This window comes from Oryx dammah, unplaced genomic scaffold (genome assembly GCF_014754425.2).
Source record: "Oryx dammah isolate SB20612 unplaced genomic scaffold, SCBI_Odam_1.1 HiC_scaffold_2, whole genome shotgun sequence".
Lineage (NCBI taxonomy): Eukaryota > Metazoa > Chordata > Mammalia > Artiodactyla > Bovidae > Oryx > Oryx dammah.
Window position 1 is genome coordinate 190,023,699 of NW_024070186.1, and position 16,437 is coordinate 190,040,135.

General features: G+C 48.7%; 1 protein-coding gene across 3 annotated transcripts; it reads left to right on the plus strand.

Moving 5' to 3' along the window:
• The first annotated feature begins 320 nt into the window (after positions 1-320).
• RFC2 (replication factor C subunit 2) lies at positions 321-15,877 on the plus strand. Of its 3 annotated transcripts, XM_040260937.1 has the most exons (12): positions 321-2,754; positions 5,550-5,619; positions 7,072-7,113; positions 7,429-7,535; positions 9,855-9,956; positions 11,189-11,289; positions 12,087-12,244; positions 12,498-12,563; positions 12,809-12,889; positions 14,627-14,740; positions 14,812-14,923; positions 15,466-15,877. In XM_040260937.1, the coding sequence occupies exons 1-11, from the start codon at positions 2,648-2,650 to the stop codon at positions 14,884-14,886; spliced, it is 1,023 nt and encodes a 340-aa protein (XP_040116871.1). In that variant the 5' UTR covers positions 321-2,647; the 3' UTR covers positions 14,887-14,923; positions 15,466-15,877. The 3 variants fall into 3 exon arrangements, with proteins under 3 accessions (XP_040116871.1, XP_040116867.1, XP_040116868.1); XM_040260933.1 differs by having other exon boundaries at positions 14,627-14,923; XM_040260934.1 differs by lacking the exon at positions 14,812-14,923.
• Positions 15,878-16,437: the final 560 nt, after the last annotated feature.

A 16,437-nucleotide genomic window follows, 5' to 3' on the forward strand; every position in this document is an offset into this window, starting at 1 on the left:
TGGATTTGGGGTCCTGGGAGCACAAACAGGCCCTCTGTAGAGTGGAGGTTTGTTTTTTGGAGAAGCAGGAAAGGGGAAAGATTTATACACCATTTTCTGCATTTATTAAAGATGTTTAGTTTCTAAAGTGCACATGTTAAAAATAAAGAAAGAAAAAAATAAATAAATAAAGTGCACATGTGGTGGAATGTGTGTGTGTGTGTGTGTGTGTGTGTGTGTGTATGATAGCTGACGCTAAGGAAAATGTGAATATTAAACCACAGAGGAACAATCCCAAGGGAAAAAAACCACAGAGACATTTCAAAAAAAGTTTAGATTTTAAGAAAATTTGTATTTTCTCCTGCAGAGAAATAAAGGACCTGTGAATAGTGATTCTAAAAATATACAGGATGGCTCTGGTAGTTTCAAGGGGAATGGAAGAGATATAGCCAACTTCAAGTATTTTTTCTGAAATCGTATAAAAGAAGGGAAGAAAAACACTGAGTTAGTTTTTGAACCTGGAGACTTGAGTAATTACCGTCATTAGAACAAACTGCTTCAGAATCTGAGTCATTTGAGGTTTTTACCCAACTGGCAATGACTTGAAAAGAATGAGGAAGCACGTATTTTCTTCCCAGCTGTACAACACAATGGTAAATTGTGCCCACTGCCTTGAACTTGCGAGCCTGGCTGCATAACTGGAATAAGCAATTGACAGACATCAATTTCATGCCCCTATTTACGTACAGAGGAAGAAACTAGGAATCGAGGGGCAGGTACCACGTCCTGAAGGAGCTAAATAAACACTCAGGTTGGAAAGATGAAGCACAGAATTCACACAGGAAAACTGACTAGAACAGCAGTATTGTCTTTCCCAATAAATTTCCATAATGGGCAGGGTTTCTTGAGAAAAGAAAACTGGATAAAAGGAGAAAACAATTACTTGCAATAGAGATTCTGGTATGTGTTAGTCACTCAGTCGACTCTTTGCAACCCTGTGGACTGCAGCCTGCCAGGCTCCTCCGTCCATGGGATTCTCCAGGCAAGCAAGAATACTGGGGTGGGTGGCCATTTCCTTCTCCATGGGATCTTTCTGACCCAGGGATCAAACCCAGGTCTCCTACATTGCAGGCAGACGCTTTACCGTCTGAGCCACCAGGGAACCCTTCATAGATTCTGGAGCCCATATGTATTTGAATGACCAATCAACTGCCTAGAAGATAAGGTCATCTCTCTGTAATGTATACAGATTTTAACTTATGATGAAAGAAAACAACCACGAGGCTTTAATCAGCTCTCTGAATAAAGCAACCCAGTTCCTCACAGCTGACTGAAGCTGTTGTGGAAACATGGATCCTTAGTGTTCATTAAAGATACTCATACTGAACACTTACAGAGTCTTGTGCTAAGCAACAGGGATAGAGATAAAGAAGTTCCAATCCTTTTCTTCAATTTAGACTTTTTTTTTTTTTTGGCCAAGTGGCGGTCTTGAGGAATCAAAGTTCCCCAGTCAGGGATTGAACCTGGGCCCTCAGCACTGAAAGCACAAAATCCTAACCAGACTGGACCGCCAGGGAATTCTCCAGTTCAGACATTAAAGTTGGATTTTATCCTGAAACTATGATGCAATATGGTAAGTGCAATAAAACAGAATTTTATACAAATTCTTTTGGCAACATGGTGGGTTGGCTCCACCATGTACTACCCCAATGATACCGGACAAATTAATCATTCTCAAGCCTGTTTCTTGTAAAACGAGGATACTATGAGTATCCACTTTGGGACAGTACATAATAGAGGACAGTAAATATAATGCATAATAGAGGACAGTAAACAGAGTCACTACTCGTTATTTTTATTATTTGTCATTATTATGACAATTAGGCTATGGGAGGAAAGATTAGTTCAACACGTTGAAAACCAGCCCAAAAGAATGCTCAAAGCACTTGTGAATATGCAGTACCTATTTTTCTAGAATGAAATTGAGTCACATTTTACAGAGGGACAGTTTCTTCCCGGCAAAATGACAGTACGTCCCATGTTGTAGCATTGTGAGAATTCCCTGATAGTAAACAAGTTCCAGAGTGCAGGAGCTCACCCAATGGAAGCTGGTGTTCCGCTAGGGGAATTCTGGGCAATCGGGAAAACTGGCCAAGGGCACGTCCCAGCTCCGGCCTTCCCCCTTCCAAGGCCGCAGGACGTCAGCCCCTGTGCTTGTTCGCTGCCGGGTCCTGAGTTTGGCCGGAAGGTCCAGAGGCCCCGGCTCCTACCCGCACCAGGCAGGATGCTCCTACCCCTCCAGGCCTGCCCGGCGCGAGGCCCCATCTCAGCACAGCGCTTCCCGACGCGCCGCGCGGAGAGGGCCTCCCAGACAAATCAAAGACGAAAACCAACCAACGTCCCTTCCCGGAGCGACCAGCGATCTCGAAAAGCCGCGTAGTTGGGTCTCGCCTTCCTCTTACTCAGGAGGCCGGACGCCAGGTCTCCCATGGCAACTGCGGCCAATAGCAACGGGTGCCCAGCCCGGGCAGTGCCCTCTGCGCAGGCGCGGAGAGGGGGCGGTCCTACGGCTTCCGCTCGCGCCCAGCGTCCTTTGGAAATAGGGGCGGGGCCTGCGTGATGGCGTCACGGGCCGGGGTCTCTGGTGGCGGGAAAAGGCGGCGCGAGAATGGAGTCGCAGGAGAGTCGTGGTGGCCCTGCCGAGTGCGGGGCCCAGGACGCTGCTCCAGGCCCCAGCAAGGCCCCCGGCAGCGCCGGCCACTACGAGCTGCCGTGGTGAGGACCCAGGCCATCCACGATGGGGTCCCTGGACGTGTGGGTGGGCGAGCGGCGGGCCGTGTGTCCCAGGGTGACGCAGGGGCGGGAGTTCATTCACCTGAGCAGCGCAGGAGGTCCCGGGATGGTGTCCAGTGGGTTATTATTTGAAGGCGGCAAGAGATGTGGGTCGCTGAGCCCATCTGGGGTGCAGAGTGGTCAGTTTGGACTCTGGAAGCGGCGTTTTGATCACCACAGTGCTCACCGATAACAGCTACCCCTTGCCACCACCCACTCTTGCACAGGCGCTCTGCCAGCTGGGACTCTGATGATCGCTGAGCGGAAAGTGTCGGACGCAGGTTCGGAATCGGGGATAGTGTTGCAGAAGGCACCGGCCTGTTCTCCGTGGCTTGCTCACTTTAAATAGCAGCATCTTGGGGAGTTGGGAGGAAATGGTGACGTGGGGAGTCACCCGCCACTGGCGCAGCTGTGGAGCAGGCTCTCTGCTGGTGTCCCACTCCCTGTGCGCACCTCTCACAACTCTCTCCACTGGGCGTGGTAATGGTTTCCTCCCTACCCCGCCCCCATCCTTCCAGCCCACCCCATTTCTGGGTGAGAACAGATACCTAAATGAAGGACAGTATAACTTATTGTGGCTATGAGAAAGTGTAAAATGACATATGTGGTTTGCCTTGTAAATTTCAGGCACAATCCTATTTTAGATGCTTAAAGATACTTCCAAGAAGGCACTGGCAACCCACTCCAGTACTCTTGCCTGGAAAATCCCATGGATGGAGGAGCCTGGTAGGCTGCGGTCCATGGGGTCGCTAAGAGTGGGACACGACTGAGCGACTTCACTTTCCCTTTTCACTTTCATGCATTGGAGAAGGAAATGGCAACCCACTCCAGTGTTCTTATGGGGTCACACAGAGTCAGACAGGACTGAAGTGACTTAGCAGCAGCAGCAAAGATACTTCAGTGTGCAAAGCAACCTGTTGCCACAGAGCTCACATTTGATAGAGAAAGACAACAAAGTGAAAAATCGACAAGTAGACATATAGTATATTTGATACTGGGAAAGATTGAGGGCAAGAGAAGGAGGTGACTGGATGTGATGGTTGGATGGTATCACCCACTCAATGGATTTGAGTTTGAGCAAATTCAGGGAGACAGGGAAGGATAGGGAAGCCTGGCATGCTGCAGCGCTTGGGTTGCAGAATCAGATGTGGCTCAGACTGAACAACAACAGTATCTGATGGTGACAGGCTCTGGATGGCCTGTGATGAGATGATATTTGAGTAAAGACCGGAATTCAGGGAGTAAGCCATTTGGCCGGGCAGAGAGAGAGCCTTCAGGCAGGGGAACCAGCTGAGAAGTCCCTTGAGGAGGAGTATGTTTGCCTTGTTCAAAGTCTAGCTCAAATTTCAGCTCCAAACATCCCCAGGTGACAATTGTTCCTTCTCTGGGCTTCCGCAGGCTGTGGTTTATATAAGCAGCTTAGCTGTATCGTAGAATTTGCTAAGCTCTTTCTCCCCTCACAAGCTTCAGAAGTTAAAGCATCTGCCTCCAATGGGGGAGACCTGGGTTCGATCCCTGGGTTGGGAAGATTCCCTGGAGAAGGAAATGGCAATCCACTCCAGTATTCTTGCCTGGAGAATCTCATAGACAGAGGAGCCTGGTAGGCTACAGTCCACGGGGTCACTAAGAGTCTGACATGACTAAGCGACTTCACTTTCACTTTCATCTCCCCTCTAGTGGGCAAGCCCTTGATGACAAGAACCATGTCTTGTTCATCTCTGCACCTTCTACTTTTTTCCTCCTGAGAGTTCTAACTCCTGCCACGGCACTTGGTACCTGGAGGGGGGCTGTATGTGAAGAATAAATGAGTAGGACCAAGCATGCTCTCATCTGCTGACCTTGAAGGAGAGGTATCCCTTTATTTTCTGCAGTATATGGCAAACAAGCTTCTTTGCGTCCTGCTGCTTTTGAGGCAAGACCAGTACCTGGAGTGGGTACCAGCTCAGAGTAAATCAGAGAGTATAGTAAAGGGCAGAGGAAATCCTGATGGTCAAATCCCGGCAAATCTACTTCCATTTCTGTTCTCAGAGCTGAAGAAAATCATTTTTCTCTCATCACATAGCTGGCTTGTTAATTGAAAGAGAGAAGTATTAGGAATTCCCTGGCAGTTCAGCAGTGAAGACTCTTGGGCTTCCAGTGCAGGGGACGAGAGTTTGATCCCTGATCGGGGGACTAAGATCCCACAAGCCACGTGGTACAGCCAAAAACAATTTAATTTTTTAAGAAAGAGAAGTGTTGTCCTAAGGCCACCAGCCTGTCCAGTCCACAGCCTGAAAGGAAGACAGGATAGGCCTGTGGTCTCTGTCTAGCCGGCCCTGCCGGGCCCCTGGCTTGAGTCTGCAGACACTGGCAGGTGAGGGGTGAGATGGGGGCTCGGCTGCTTCGGTGTCTGTCAGAGCAAATGAGGTCAGGGCCACATGCACTGGACTTCTGTTGTGACGGGAAGGCTGTGATGCCACAGTGTCACATTGCCCCAGATGGCCAGCTCTGGCCCTCCTCCAGCATCAACAGGTATTTCTCTGCTGTGGCGGGTTTGAAGCCTTTGGTACACGATTCACATGCCCTTGACTTTTCAAACAGCACTCGAACACCTCTTTAAAACCTGCAACCATTTGCTATATATTTACTGAAAGTATATCATCTTCTGACAAAGCTCCCAGCATCGCCCTTTTGTGCTTTCTTTTTGGGTAGTGTGAAAATAGCCTCGTCAACATCTTTCTGCATTTTCTTAAAAACAGGGTTGAAAAATACAGACCAGTAAAGTTGAATGAAATTGTCGGGAATGAAGACACCGTGAGCAGGCTGGAGGTGAGTGAGTTTTTAAGGTGATTGATTTTTATTTGTACTTTTTGGCCATGCCATGCAGCTTGTGAGATTTCAGTTCCCCAACCAGGGATGGAACTCCTAACCCCTGCGTTGGAAGCGTGGAGTCTTAACCAAGGAAGTCCCTGAAAGATGATCTTAAACATCTCATTATTGTGGCTTTGATAAGCTCAAGGCATTTGAAGGGAGACAGCCATGAATCTAGAAGAATTAAGGGAATAGGAGATATTCAGTTTGGAGAGAAACCTAGAAGCTGGAGTGGGTGACTTCAAATGTTTGAAGGGCTGGCTTGTTAGAGAGGACTTACCAGATTGTTTTGTATTCTTCAGAAGCATCAGTGGCAAACTTTCTGTAAAGGCCAGTGAATAGGTATTTTAGACTTTGAAACCATATAAAGTCTTTGTCAAATATTCTTTGGTTTTTTTTTTTAAGTGTTTTAAAAAATGTTTTATTTCTTTCTTTTTGGCTGCACTGGGTCTTTGCTGCTGTGCTGGGCCTTTTCTCTAGTTGCGGCGAGTGGGGGCTACTCTCTTGTTGTGGAGTGGGGGCTCTAGGGCACTCGAGCTTCAGCAGTTGCCCCGTGGCATGTGGGATCTTCCCAGAGCAGGGATTGAACCCATGTCCGCTATATTGGCAGCCAGATTCTTAACCACTGGACCACCAGGGAAGTCCAAATATTCTTTATTTTTTAAACAAGAATGTGAAAACCATTCTTAGCTAGGGGGCTTATAAAAATAGGCCTCAGATTGGGTTATCCCTACTCCCCCGCACCGCCCCGCCACCTTCCCTTCCACCGTAGCTTGGCCAGCCCTGCTTGAAGGAACTAATTAACAAGGCAACAGGCTTCAGGGTGACATGAGCAGAGGACAAGCAGAAATGTTCAGCCGGAGAGGTCTTTAGGCGGAGTTTAGAAGCCCAGCTATTTGAGATATGACAGAGGGGGTCTCCGCTGTCACTGGGGCTTAGATGTCAGTGGCTACCAAGGTATTTATTTATTTTACAGACTTATTTATCTGCAGATATTTGAGTATCTTCTCTGAGCCAGATGCGATGTGGTTTTGGGAACTGTTGATTTCCTGGTGAGCAGAATAGAACCGATCCCGAGTCTGTATGAGACTCACAGTCTCACCAGGGCAGTGTTAACGGCAGCAGGCCATGTGATCAACACTCCTCTAGGGGAAGTCCAGGGGCCGTGGGCGCACATGGGAGGAGTTCTGGAAAGGGTTAACCTGACTACAGTGCCTTAAGCCCCAAGTGGAAGAAGTGACAAAGCTAAGTGATCGGGAGTCAGACCTGGCGGGGCAGGGGATGGAGAGAGGAGAGGAGGCTGGAACGGCATGTGCAGAGACCCCGAGGCGAGAGAGCTTGTGTGGCTGGGGGGCCCTGACTGGTCAAGTTGGCAGGTGAGCCAGTTTTCACAAGCATTTCTTCCCTTAGGTCTTTGCAAGGGAAGGGAACGTGCCCAACATCATTATCGCCGTGAGTACCGGGTCCTGGCCCTTTTCGACGTCCTGGAGTCTGGGTTTCGCCCCCCTCTTAGATACATTCTTGTGCACAGAGCTTCCTCCTCAAGGAGACTCATGATCACAGAGCCCAGACCACTCCCCTCGACCATGGGAGACAGTTCCCTCCCCACCTGCGGGCTGGTTGCTGTGGAGATTGGCTGTGTGCTTCGGATCGGGGTCAGGACAGTTCTAGGCAGGGATGAGCGGGTACAGTGGTGAGCAGTGAAGAGAGAGTTCCGGTTCCCTCATTCTGTTGGCTCAAAGCACTTACTGGAGACCTCATTCCTAGGGCCCCCCGGGAACCGGCAAGACCACCAGCATCCTGTGTTTGGCACGAGCCCTGCTAGGCCCAGCCCTCAAGGATGCGGTTTTGGAGCTCAATGCTTCAAACGACAGGTACGCCTTAGAAGTTAGGCCTTGAAGGGTAGCGCATGTTGTACATTTTGGGTTGTCATAGAAACAGCTACTTTTGAGATCTCTGTAGCACGTAGAGCTTGTTTCACCAGCTTTGTTCTTTCCTTTAATCTTTCCAACAAAAGAGAACCGGGATTGCTGGCTTGGTGATGTGGCATCATAGGCACTTGACTTACTGCTTTAGTCTTTTTTTAAGGGAGAGTTTAAAAATTGCTTTTAATTGTGCTAAAATACACATCACATGAAACTTGCCATCTTAAAAAAAAATTAACCATCTTAACCATTTAAAAAATATATATTTATTTATTTGGCTGTGCTGGGTCTTCGTGGTGGCACGCAGGGTACTTTAGTTGCAGTATGTGGGATCTAGTTCCCGTTGTTCAGTCGCTCAGTCGTTTCCGACTCTTCGCAACCCAGTGGATTGCAGCACGCCTGTCTTTTACCATCTCCTGGAGCTTGCTCAAACTCATGTCCGTTGAGTCAGTGATGCCATCCAGCCGTCTCATCCTCTGTCGTCCCTTTCTCCTCCTGACTTCACAGTCTTCAGTAGTTCCCTGACCAGGGATCAAACCCAGGCCCTCTGCATTGGGAGCTTGGGTCTTAGCCACCAGACCACCAGGGAAGTCTCCCCAGTTTACTTTTTAGATACGGGATAGTTGAGGATTATGAAATGAGGACCTGTTGAATAAAATGTCTGCAAAGCTTGCCTCTGGCTATTCCCTTGAGGACGTGGCTGTTCACTCTGCAGTGTTTTCCTGGTTTGGATGATGTCTGTAGACCGGAAACAGGCTCTAAGGGCAGCTAACTGCTCGTCCACCATCAGGAGCACACCTGCAGTTGAGCCTTTTTGTAAATGCCAGTTCCAGGTAGCAGATAAGAATTGATTCAAGCTTACCATTGCCTCCTTTTCTTCTCACCCATATATCATCAACTCACTAGTTTTGCAAACTTTGGTGGCTCTTAATTTTGTTGAAGAGAGGATAGCCCATAATTGCAAATAAATGTAATTTTAGATTTAATAGAGTGATGAGTACCATAGTTTTTTTTGTTGTTGTTCCTTTATCATCTATTTCCTTCCAAGTCACCTTGTCAAACACACCTGCCTTCAGCTTTTGATCACTTACAGACTGTATGTAAACGTGGGTGTTCAAACCTCATCAAAGATGAATGAATACTGTCAAATCTTTTAGCAAAATGGCATGGTCTGTGTTCTTGTTACCAGACATTGGGGAGCTAAGTCCTTCCTGTTAAGTGACTTAACTGGATAAAAATATGTTCAGGTTTTGTCCTTAGAAGTATGTTCACTCCTCGATTCTTTTTTTAAAATTAATTAATTTATTTGGATGCACCGAGTCTCAGTTGTGGCACACGAAATCTTTAGTTCCAGCATGTAGGATCCAGTTTCCTGACCAGGGACTGAACCCAGGGCCCCTGCACTGGCAGCCTGGCATCTTAGCCACTGGACCCCCAGGGAAGTCCCACTCCTTCATTCTTAAGTTTGAGAAAATTCATGGAGGATTTTGGCATCCAAGGACTCTTAAACCCTGAAATTTTGTCTGTGTGATCAATTTCACCGTCATCATCAGAGTAGAATCCTGTCTCCCTGCTTCATATTCTGACTTGTCTAACAATGACGAAACATCTTCCTCTGCCACTTCTCTGTGACATTATGGGTAGAAAATGAAAAATTTTGAATATTCCACTGTGGTCAGTGAGAGCTTTCAGATGGTGTATCTGAACTACTTTTGTATCTTCTAGAAAGATAATGTAGAACCTCATAAAACAATAAGAAATGAGGGGTGGGGCAGTAGTTAGTAACAGTTTTTCCCCTTAATATTGCAATATTCTAAGCAATTCCATCATCATTTCATTTTCTTATTATTTTAGTCTTTTATAGCATAGTTGGGAATTATTGATGAGTAATGATGAAACAATTACTGGGATTATGAAATAGCAAATGTTGCCAGGTACTGTATGGGAGGTGTAAGACTATGGAGACCCCCAAAATATATCTTAGATTGTAAAAGGGTCCAGTGGGCCCATATGATAATTGCAAGATAAAATGAGTTTCATTCTATCTTTCTAAAGGCAGTAAATTTTTTTCCCCTTTGTTGTTCTGAAAACCTCCAAGAAGGAATAAGTGTAATGAAGTGTCAATCCTTGTAAATAATGAGAGTTGCCCCAAAAAGGAGACTTAAAAACTAAAATTGGGTCCATGGTGGTGTCCTGAGGGTTGAAAGTCCCCCATGAAGGTAACTGAATTGGTCTCAGTGACAATAACCTTGTGGGTCATCGTTCCAGGGGCATCGATGTTGTGAGGAACAAAATCAAAATGTTTGCCCAGCAGAAAGTCACCCTGCCCAAAGGACGGCACAAGATCATCATCCTGGATGAAGCAGACAGGTAGGGGGCCTTGCCAAGAACCCGTCACCTTGATCCCCAAGTCTCCTGCCTGGATTTACTAACTTAGGAGGGAAGAGCTCACACCTTTGTGGTTCTGTGGTAGATTTGCTCATCACATCTTGAAACGCGATTCCATACGGGCCTGAGCCTTAAACCCGATCTTAATTAAGTAACTTACAAACATCCATCTAAGACAGTTCATTTGTTTGTTCCAGCATCACTGACATGTGTAATTTAAGTGATTTTTTTTTTAATCGTGGTGGAATACACCTACCATAAAAGTTACCATTTCTAGTCGTTTTAAAATATACCATTAGTGACACTGAGTGGGCTTCCCTGATAGATCAGTTGATAAAGAATCCGTTTGCAGTACAGGATACCCTGGTTCGATTCCTGGGTTGGGAAGATCCCCTGGAGAAGGAATAGGCCACCCACCCCAGTATTCTGGCCTGGAGAATTTCATGGACTATGTAGTCCATGGGGTCTCAAAGAGTCTGACGCGACTTTCACTTTCAGTGACATTGAGCATTGAGGACATTCACAGTGTTGTGGACTCATTACAATATAAAAGAAAAACTGTTAAGTGACATTTAGAAAAATAACAGAGTTCATGTTCTTTGAAGAAATTTTAGAAGATATGAGCACAATCTTGTTTTATTTCATCTACAGCTTTTCTACACTATGCATTTTTACATAATTGGGATGATAATAGTATAATTTTTATATCTTGGCTTTTTCTAATAAAAAGAGTTCTATGTTATAATCTTGTCGTCAGCATAGTTTTTAATTGCTGTTTTCTCTTCCATCCTGGGGCTGCATCTTAGCCATTTTCGTAACATTAGCCATTTTATTTTACTGTAACGTTTTTATAGCAGTAACATTTATCCAGCACTTATATGCCTGCGTTTGCATCTTGCCAGGTTCTCTGCTGCACACTCTGTGTGTTATTGTCTTATTTGTCGTACCAACACTCTGAGGTGGGCAGTAGCATTGTCTTAACAGCGATGACACTGAGGCTCAGATAATTAGCCCCAAGTCCCCACACGAGCAGATGCAGGAGCTTCGGGGCGGTCCCAGGCAGCCTGTGCTGTCCGTGTACAACCTGTGGGCGTGAGACCCACACGGGGTCCCGGAGGGAGACTCAGCATGCTTAGTCAGGAGAGCTGGCTTCCCAGGGTCCCTTGGAGGGGATCTGGGTCTCAGCTGCAGACCGCCCCTTGTGTTCTTCTCAGCATGACTGATGGAGCCCAGCAAGCCTTGAGGAGGACCATGGAGATCTACTCCAAGACGACCCGCTTTGCTCTCGCTTGTAACGCTTCAGATAAAATCATAGGTGAGGGTCAGCTCTGCGTGGCTCGGGGTCCTCGTGGCGCTCACGTGGGCTCTTTAGCAGCAGAAGAGAACGCATGGTACCAGATGGGGAGGTTTGGAGAGTGGAGACGGGTGAGGCTTGTGGAAGATTTTACGTACAAGGGTCAGAGGTGGACTGTACTGTGACCTCAGGGGGTGGCCAAAGGGTTTGCCTGGGCAGGCCAGAACATTTTGAGGAAAGCCAGTGGGGCAGCAGAACAGGATGGATCAGAGAGAGAAACCCACCCAGGGCTTTGCGATCATGGAGTCGCCGTTGTCCCAGTCTGAACCTGCGTTCAGGGACAGCTCCCAGAATTCCGCATTCGTCCACCTGGTGGTTTTCACGTGCGTCCGAGTCTCCCAGGGAAGCTTAAAGAAGCCAGGCAGGTGCCCCGTTCTCACCCCCGCCTGGCTGGCTGGTTACCTGCCCAGAAGGGCCCACACACACAGTGTACACGGTGGTTCCGGAGCCCAGCTGGGCCGGCAGTGACCCTCCTGTGGGCTGTGGCGCATGCGTGTCTCTGTCCTCCAAGATCTTTTCCGCTTCTGGGGAAGGTCAGCCAAGGTCAGCCCAGGCGGTGCAGGCTGGGGCCTATATTGGTTGATGATTGAAGTCCAGCCCTGATTGCTGAGTTCCCCTTAAGCACCTGCTGGGTGGCGGGGGAGTGCTGCCCGCACGGCTGAGCCACAGGCATCGTGCGGCTGCTTCCCAGTAACTAAAGGACCGAGGGTCCCACTGTGCGTTGCCCCGGAGCCTGACTCTCCTCCCACCTGGTCCAGAGCCCATTCAGTCCCGGTGTGCCGTCCTCCGCTACACGAAGCTGACCGACGCGCAGATTCTTGCCAGGCTCCTGAGCGTCATTGAGAAGGAGAAGGTCCCGTACACAGATGACGGCCTGGAAGCCATCATCTTCACCGCCCAGGGCGATATGAGGCAGGTGCGTGCAGCTGCCTCCCTGGCTCCCCGGACTGGCCACACCCCTTGCTTTACGGGGAGAAGGAGGTGACTGCTGCGTGGGGGGTGAACATAGCCAGACCAGGGGACGTTGACCGGACACACTGGTGGTGGGGTTGCCTCCGGCCTCGGGGGAGCAGGCCTGCAAGGAATGGGATAAGCGGGGACTCCCAAGAGGAGAGGGGGGCGGGCAGAGACGGAATAATCTCCCTGGCCGTGTTTCTCCTCCTCGGCAGGCATTGAACAACTTGCAGTCTACTTACTCAGGATTTGGCTTCATCAACAGTGAGAATGTGTTCAAGGTAAGAGCCGGTGTGGCCATCACAGTCGACAGGGCAGCATTTACCTGTCGGGGCTGGTGGAACTGCCCAGCTTTCACTTGGGTCGTGAGAGAGACAGTCCCAAACCTGGTTCTGCTTGCTGGAGACAATGCAGACAGCAAGTGAAGACCTTGGTTACCTAGGGTGCCCAGACATGGATCTACCAGGGCTCCCCCTTGGATGGGCCCTGTCCACCCCTGATGGGCCTTTCTTTCTGGTTTGGGCAGGTCTGTGACGAGCCCCACCCCTTGCTGGTAAAGGAGATGATCCAGCATTGTGTGAGCGCCGACATCGACGAGGCCTACAAGGTGGGTCTCCTCACCCTTTCCTGACTCGGGGGAAACCTCTGGCTCCTTGAGAAGGGCAGAGGGGGTGCTCCCTGAGCTGGGCACTTTACTCCATCTCATTCTTAACTGATGCTAGGAGTTGAGTATCCTCTAACTGATCCTAACTGATGCTAAGAGTTGGGTACCCTCTACAGCTGAGAAAACTGGCTCAGAAGCTAGACTCCTTACTGTCAATCACATAGCTTAAAAGTAATCCACCTGGAATTCAGCATCATGCCTTTCTGCTCTAATTAGATTTTCTATGAGAGGAATTTGTCCACCAAGGATGTGAGGAAAGAACAGCCCAACTGCTTGCCTATTTTTTAAAATATTTATTTATTTGGCTGCATTGGGTCTTAGTTGTGACACGCAGGCTTGGTTGCTCCGAGGTGTGTGGGGTCTTAGTTCCCTGACCAAGGGTTGAGCCCGCCTTCCCTGCATTGCAAGGCGGATTCTTACCACTGAACCACCAGGGAAGTCCCCAACTCCTTGCTTTGTAGAGAAGCCATCTTTCTCTCAGTGGAGGGGAGCTGTGCCTCTCTGTCTTCTGAAGAGCCTGGGAATGGACATCCAGGGACCCAGAGCCTGGTCCTGGGAGCCGATTCCAGAGGGCATCATTGAGGTTCGGGTGGCCTTCAAGTCCACATGGGGGCCATGGTGTGATCTGAGGCCATTGGTCTGATGGCAGCTGGTTTCCTTCTTCCTACTGCCACCAAACCAAGCTAGAAATTGACTGGATTTAGGACAGGGCTAGACCTCAGTGGTCAGAAATTCACCTGCCATTGCAGGAGACTTGGGCTCGATCCCTGGGACTGGAAGATCCTCTGGAGGAGGAAATGGCAACTGTCTCCAGCATTCTTGCCTGGAGAATCCCCACGGACAGAGGAGCCTGGTGGGCTACAGTCCATGTGGTCACAAAGAGTTGGACACACACACATGCAGACCTCTCATGAAACTGGAGCACAAGGCCGGGAGACTGAGGCAGACTCCCAGGCACTGAAGGGAGCCGTCAGATTTACGGACGCAGGGCTTCCCCACCCCCTGAATGCACCCAGGGAGCCAAGGCAACTGATTCCACCCTGCAGTGGGGTGGGATGGAGTTGGGGTTGGAACTGGGGCCTGGGGTTGAGAAGGCAGGAGGCTGTGACCTCTTTTGTCATCTCTGCGCTGGTCAGGGTTTGTTCAGGCCTAATTGTGCCGTGAGTGTGTGTCACAAGTGACAGCTCAGCACAGCTCAGTCACTCCAGGGTGCTTCCTGGGATGATTAATAAGGCGTTTTAAGAGCCTTGGAGGGAGAGGACGTATGTATACTTACGGCTGATTCTCATTGTTGTATGGCAGAAACCAACAGAACATGGTAAAGCAATTGTCCTGCAATTTAAAAAATAGTAAACACAAGGAAAGAAAAAAGTAAGAGCCTTGGATTAAGATGTTACAGGGCACAGTGGTGGATTCGTCTTGCAGTATGGTTTAGAACACTTGTAGGGTTCTGTCTTCCCGCTGGGAACATGGATCACCCCCACCCTCCAGGACCTAAAGGGCATGGCCCTTGAGTCGGGTTGCCCCGTGGGGCCGATTCTCAGAAGCACCTGTGCTGTCTCAGATGGTCTGCCCACGCCCAGCCGTGTGAGGGGCCGACCCTGGTTTGGGTTTAGCCGCCCCCGCCCATACCCTCGTCGTCCGCAGTTGCACGGCCTCCATGTCTTTTCTTTTGTCCAGATCCTTGCTCACCTGTGGCATCTTGGCTATTCCCCAGAAGACATTATCAGCAACATTTTTCGAGTGTGTAAAACCTTCCAGATGGCAGAATACTTGAAACTGGAATTTATCAAGGTCAGTGAGAGTAGAGCAGTACCTCTCTCCCTGAGAATGTGGGCCCCGCTGAGGTTTTGTTTCACTCACAGGCCAGGCGCCTGGAAGATGCTCAGACAATGGCAGGTTGCTCCGGGGGCTGGGGGCTTGTCACTGCCAGGCAGTGACCTGGTGTTCCTTGGGGTGGCTGTGTTCAGGAGAGAGGTATTTATTTACTTGTCATGTAAGTGAGATTAATGAGATGTAATTTAAATAAGAGTAAAATTCAGCCTCTTGGGTGCATTCTGTTGACAAATGCAGTCTGGCTTTTTTTTTTTTTTTTCATTTTCTTAGCAGTACCCATCAAAGAGCTTCCCAGGTAACTAGTAGTAAAGAATCTGTCTGTCCATGCAGGAGACACAGATTTGATCCCTGGGTAGGGAAGATCTCCTGGAGGAGTAAATGGCAACCCATTCCAGTACTCTTGCCTAGATAATCCCATGGACAGAAGAGCTTGGCGGGCCACAGTCCATAGAGTTGCAAAGAGTCAGATACAACTGAGCAACTGAGCGCGCTTGCACCCATTAAAGAACTATCAGTATTTTTAGGAAACAAGGTGGACTTCTCAGAGTTCATTTTCCAGCTGGAGTTTGAGTTCCCTGCATCGATTTTGAGCAAACCTTTGGTTCAGATGTTCAGGTTTTAAAAATTAAAACTCTTCCCTCACTTGTTAACCAGATTTAAGTTGGATTTTTTCTCCCCCCCAGGAAATTGGATACACGCATATGAAAATAGCGGAAGGTGTGAACTCCCTTCTGCAGATGGCAGGGCTCCTGGCCAGGCTGTGTCAGAAGACAATGGCCCCAGTGGCCAGTTAGAGCAGGAGCCTCTCTTGCTGGGTTACGAGAGTCCTTCTTGCTGAGAGTCACAGCCTTTGCTTTGGAAAAAGTGATGCCCTGGACCAATCCTGGAGCGCATCTTCCTGGTCTTCACCTTGCTTCCAGCACATCTCCCCTGCTTGTGGAGTGTTCAGACTCAGCCTCAGACTCACGATGGGGTGAGAGGGTGGGAAGAGACTCTCCAGGACATGGCCCCCCGTCTGTGCTTGTGTTGGCATTTTACTAATAAAACTTTACAGTTTTGTGGCAGAAAGGTGGCAGTGCCAGGCCACAAGGAAAACCAGCCTCCTATCTCCCATGTATACCCCTAGCGTCCTGCGGGCAGAGAGGTGGTTTTCATCATAGATTGGACAGGCTAATCTCAGTTTTTCTGGAAGCCATAAGGACAATCCCACAGGGTGAGGCAGGGTTTGCTGTAATTTACCAGCCTGTCAGAACAGCCCGGGGCCCTGAGCCCTTCAGAAAGGGCTTGGCAAGAACCACGAGGAGGGCATCTCTGGCGGTCCAGTGGTGGAGACTTTGGACTTACACTGCAAGGGGCACAGATTTGATTCCTGATTGGGGAACTAAGATCCAGCATGCTTTGAGGGGCAGCCAGAAAATTTTAAAAAATAAATAAGTAAATTGGGAAAAAAAAGTCGCAGAGGAGGATAGTACAGATAGACCTGGAGGAACCTCCCTCCAGGTCACCTTTTCTGTGTAGCCGGGTGTATCTGTTGCTTTAGAATTTCCCAGTGAATTTTGTAGAATTGCTTTTTTTGTTTGTTGGCAAAATGCTGGGTTTTTTTCCCATGTTTAAAAATTATGGAAAATAATCATTATAGATAATATAGAGAATGA

What these genes read in the sequence shown, in the direction of transcription:
- RFC2 (XM_040260933.1), top strand. Translation starts at nt 2,648, where the DNA reads ATGGAGTCGCAGGAGAGTCGTGGTGGCCCTGCCGAGTGCGGGGCCCAG. An exon ending in CTCAATGCTTCAAACGACAG is followed by an intron (nt 7,536 to 9,854) that starts GTACGCCTTAGA and finishes TCATCGTTCCAG; the next exon opens with GGGCATCGATGTTGTGAGGA. An exon ending in TGGCTGTGTTCAGGAGAGAG is followed by an intron (nt 14,924 to 15,465) that starts GTATTTATTTAC and finishes TCTCCCCCCCAG; the next exon opens with GAAATTGGATACACGCATAT.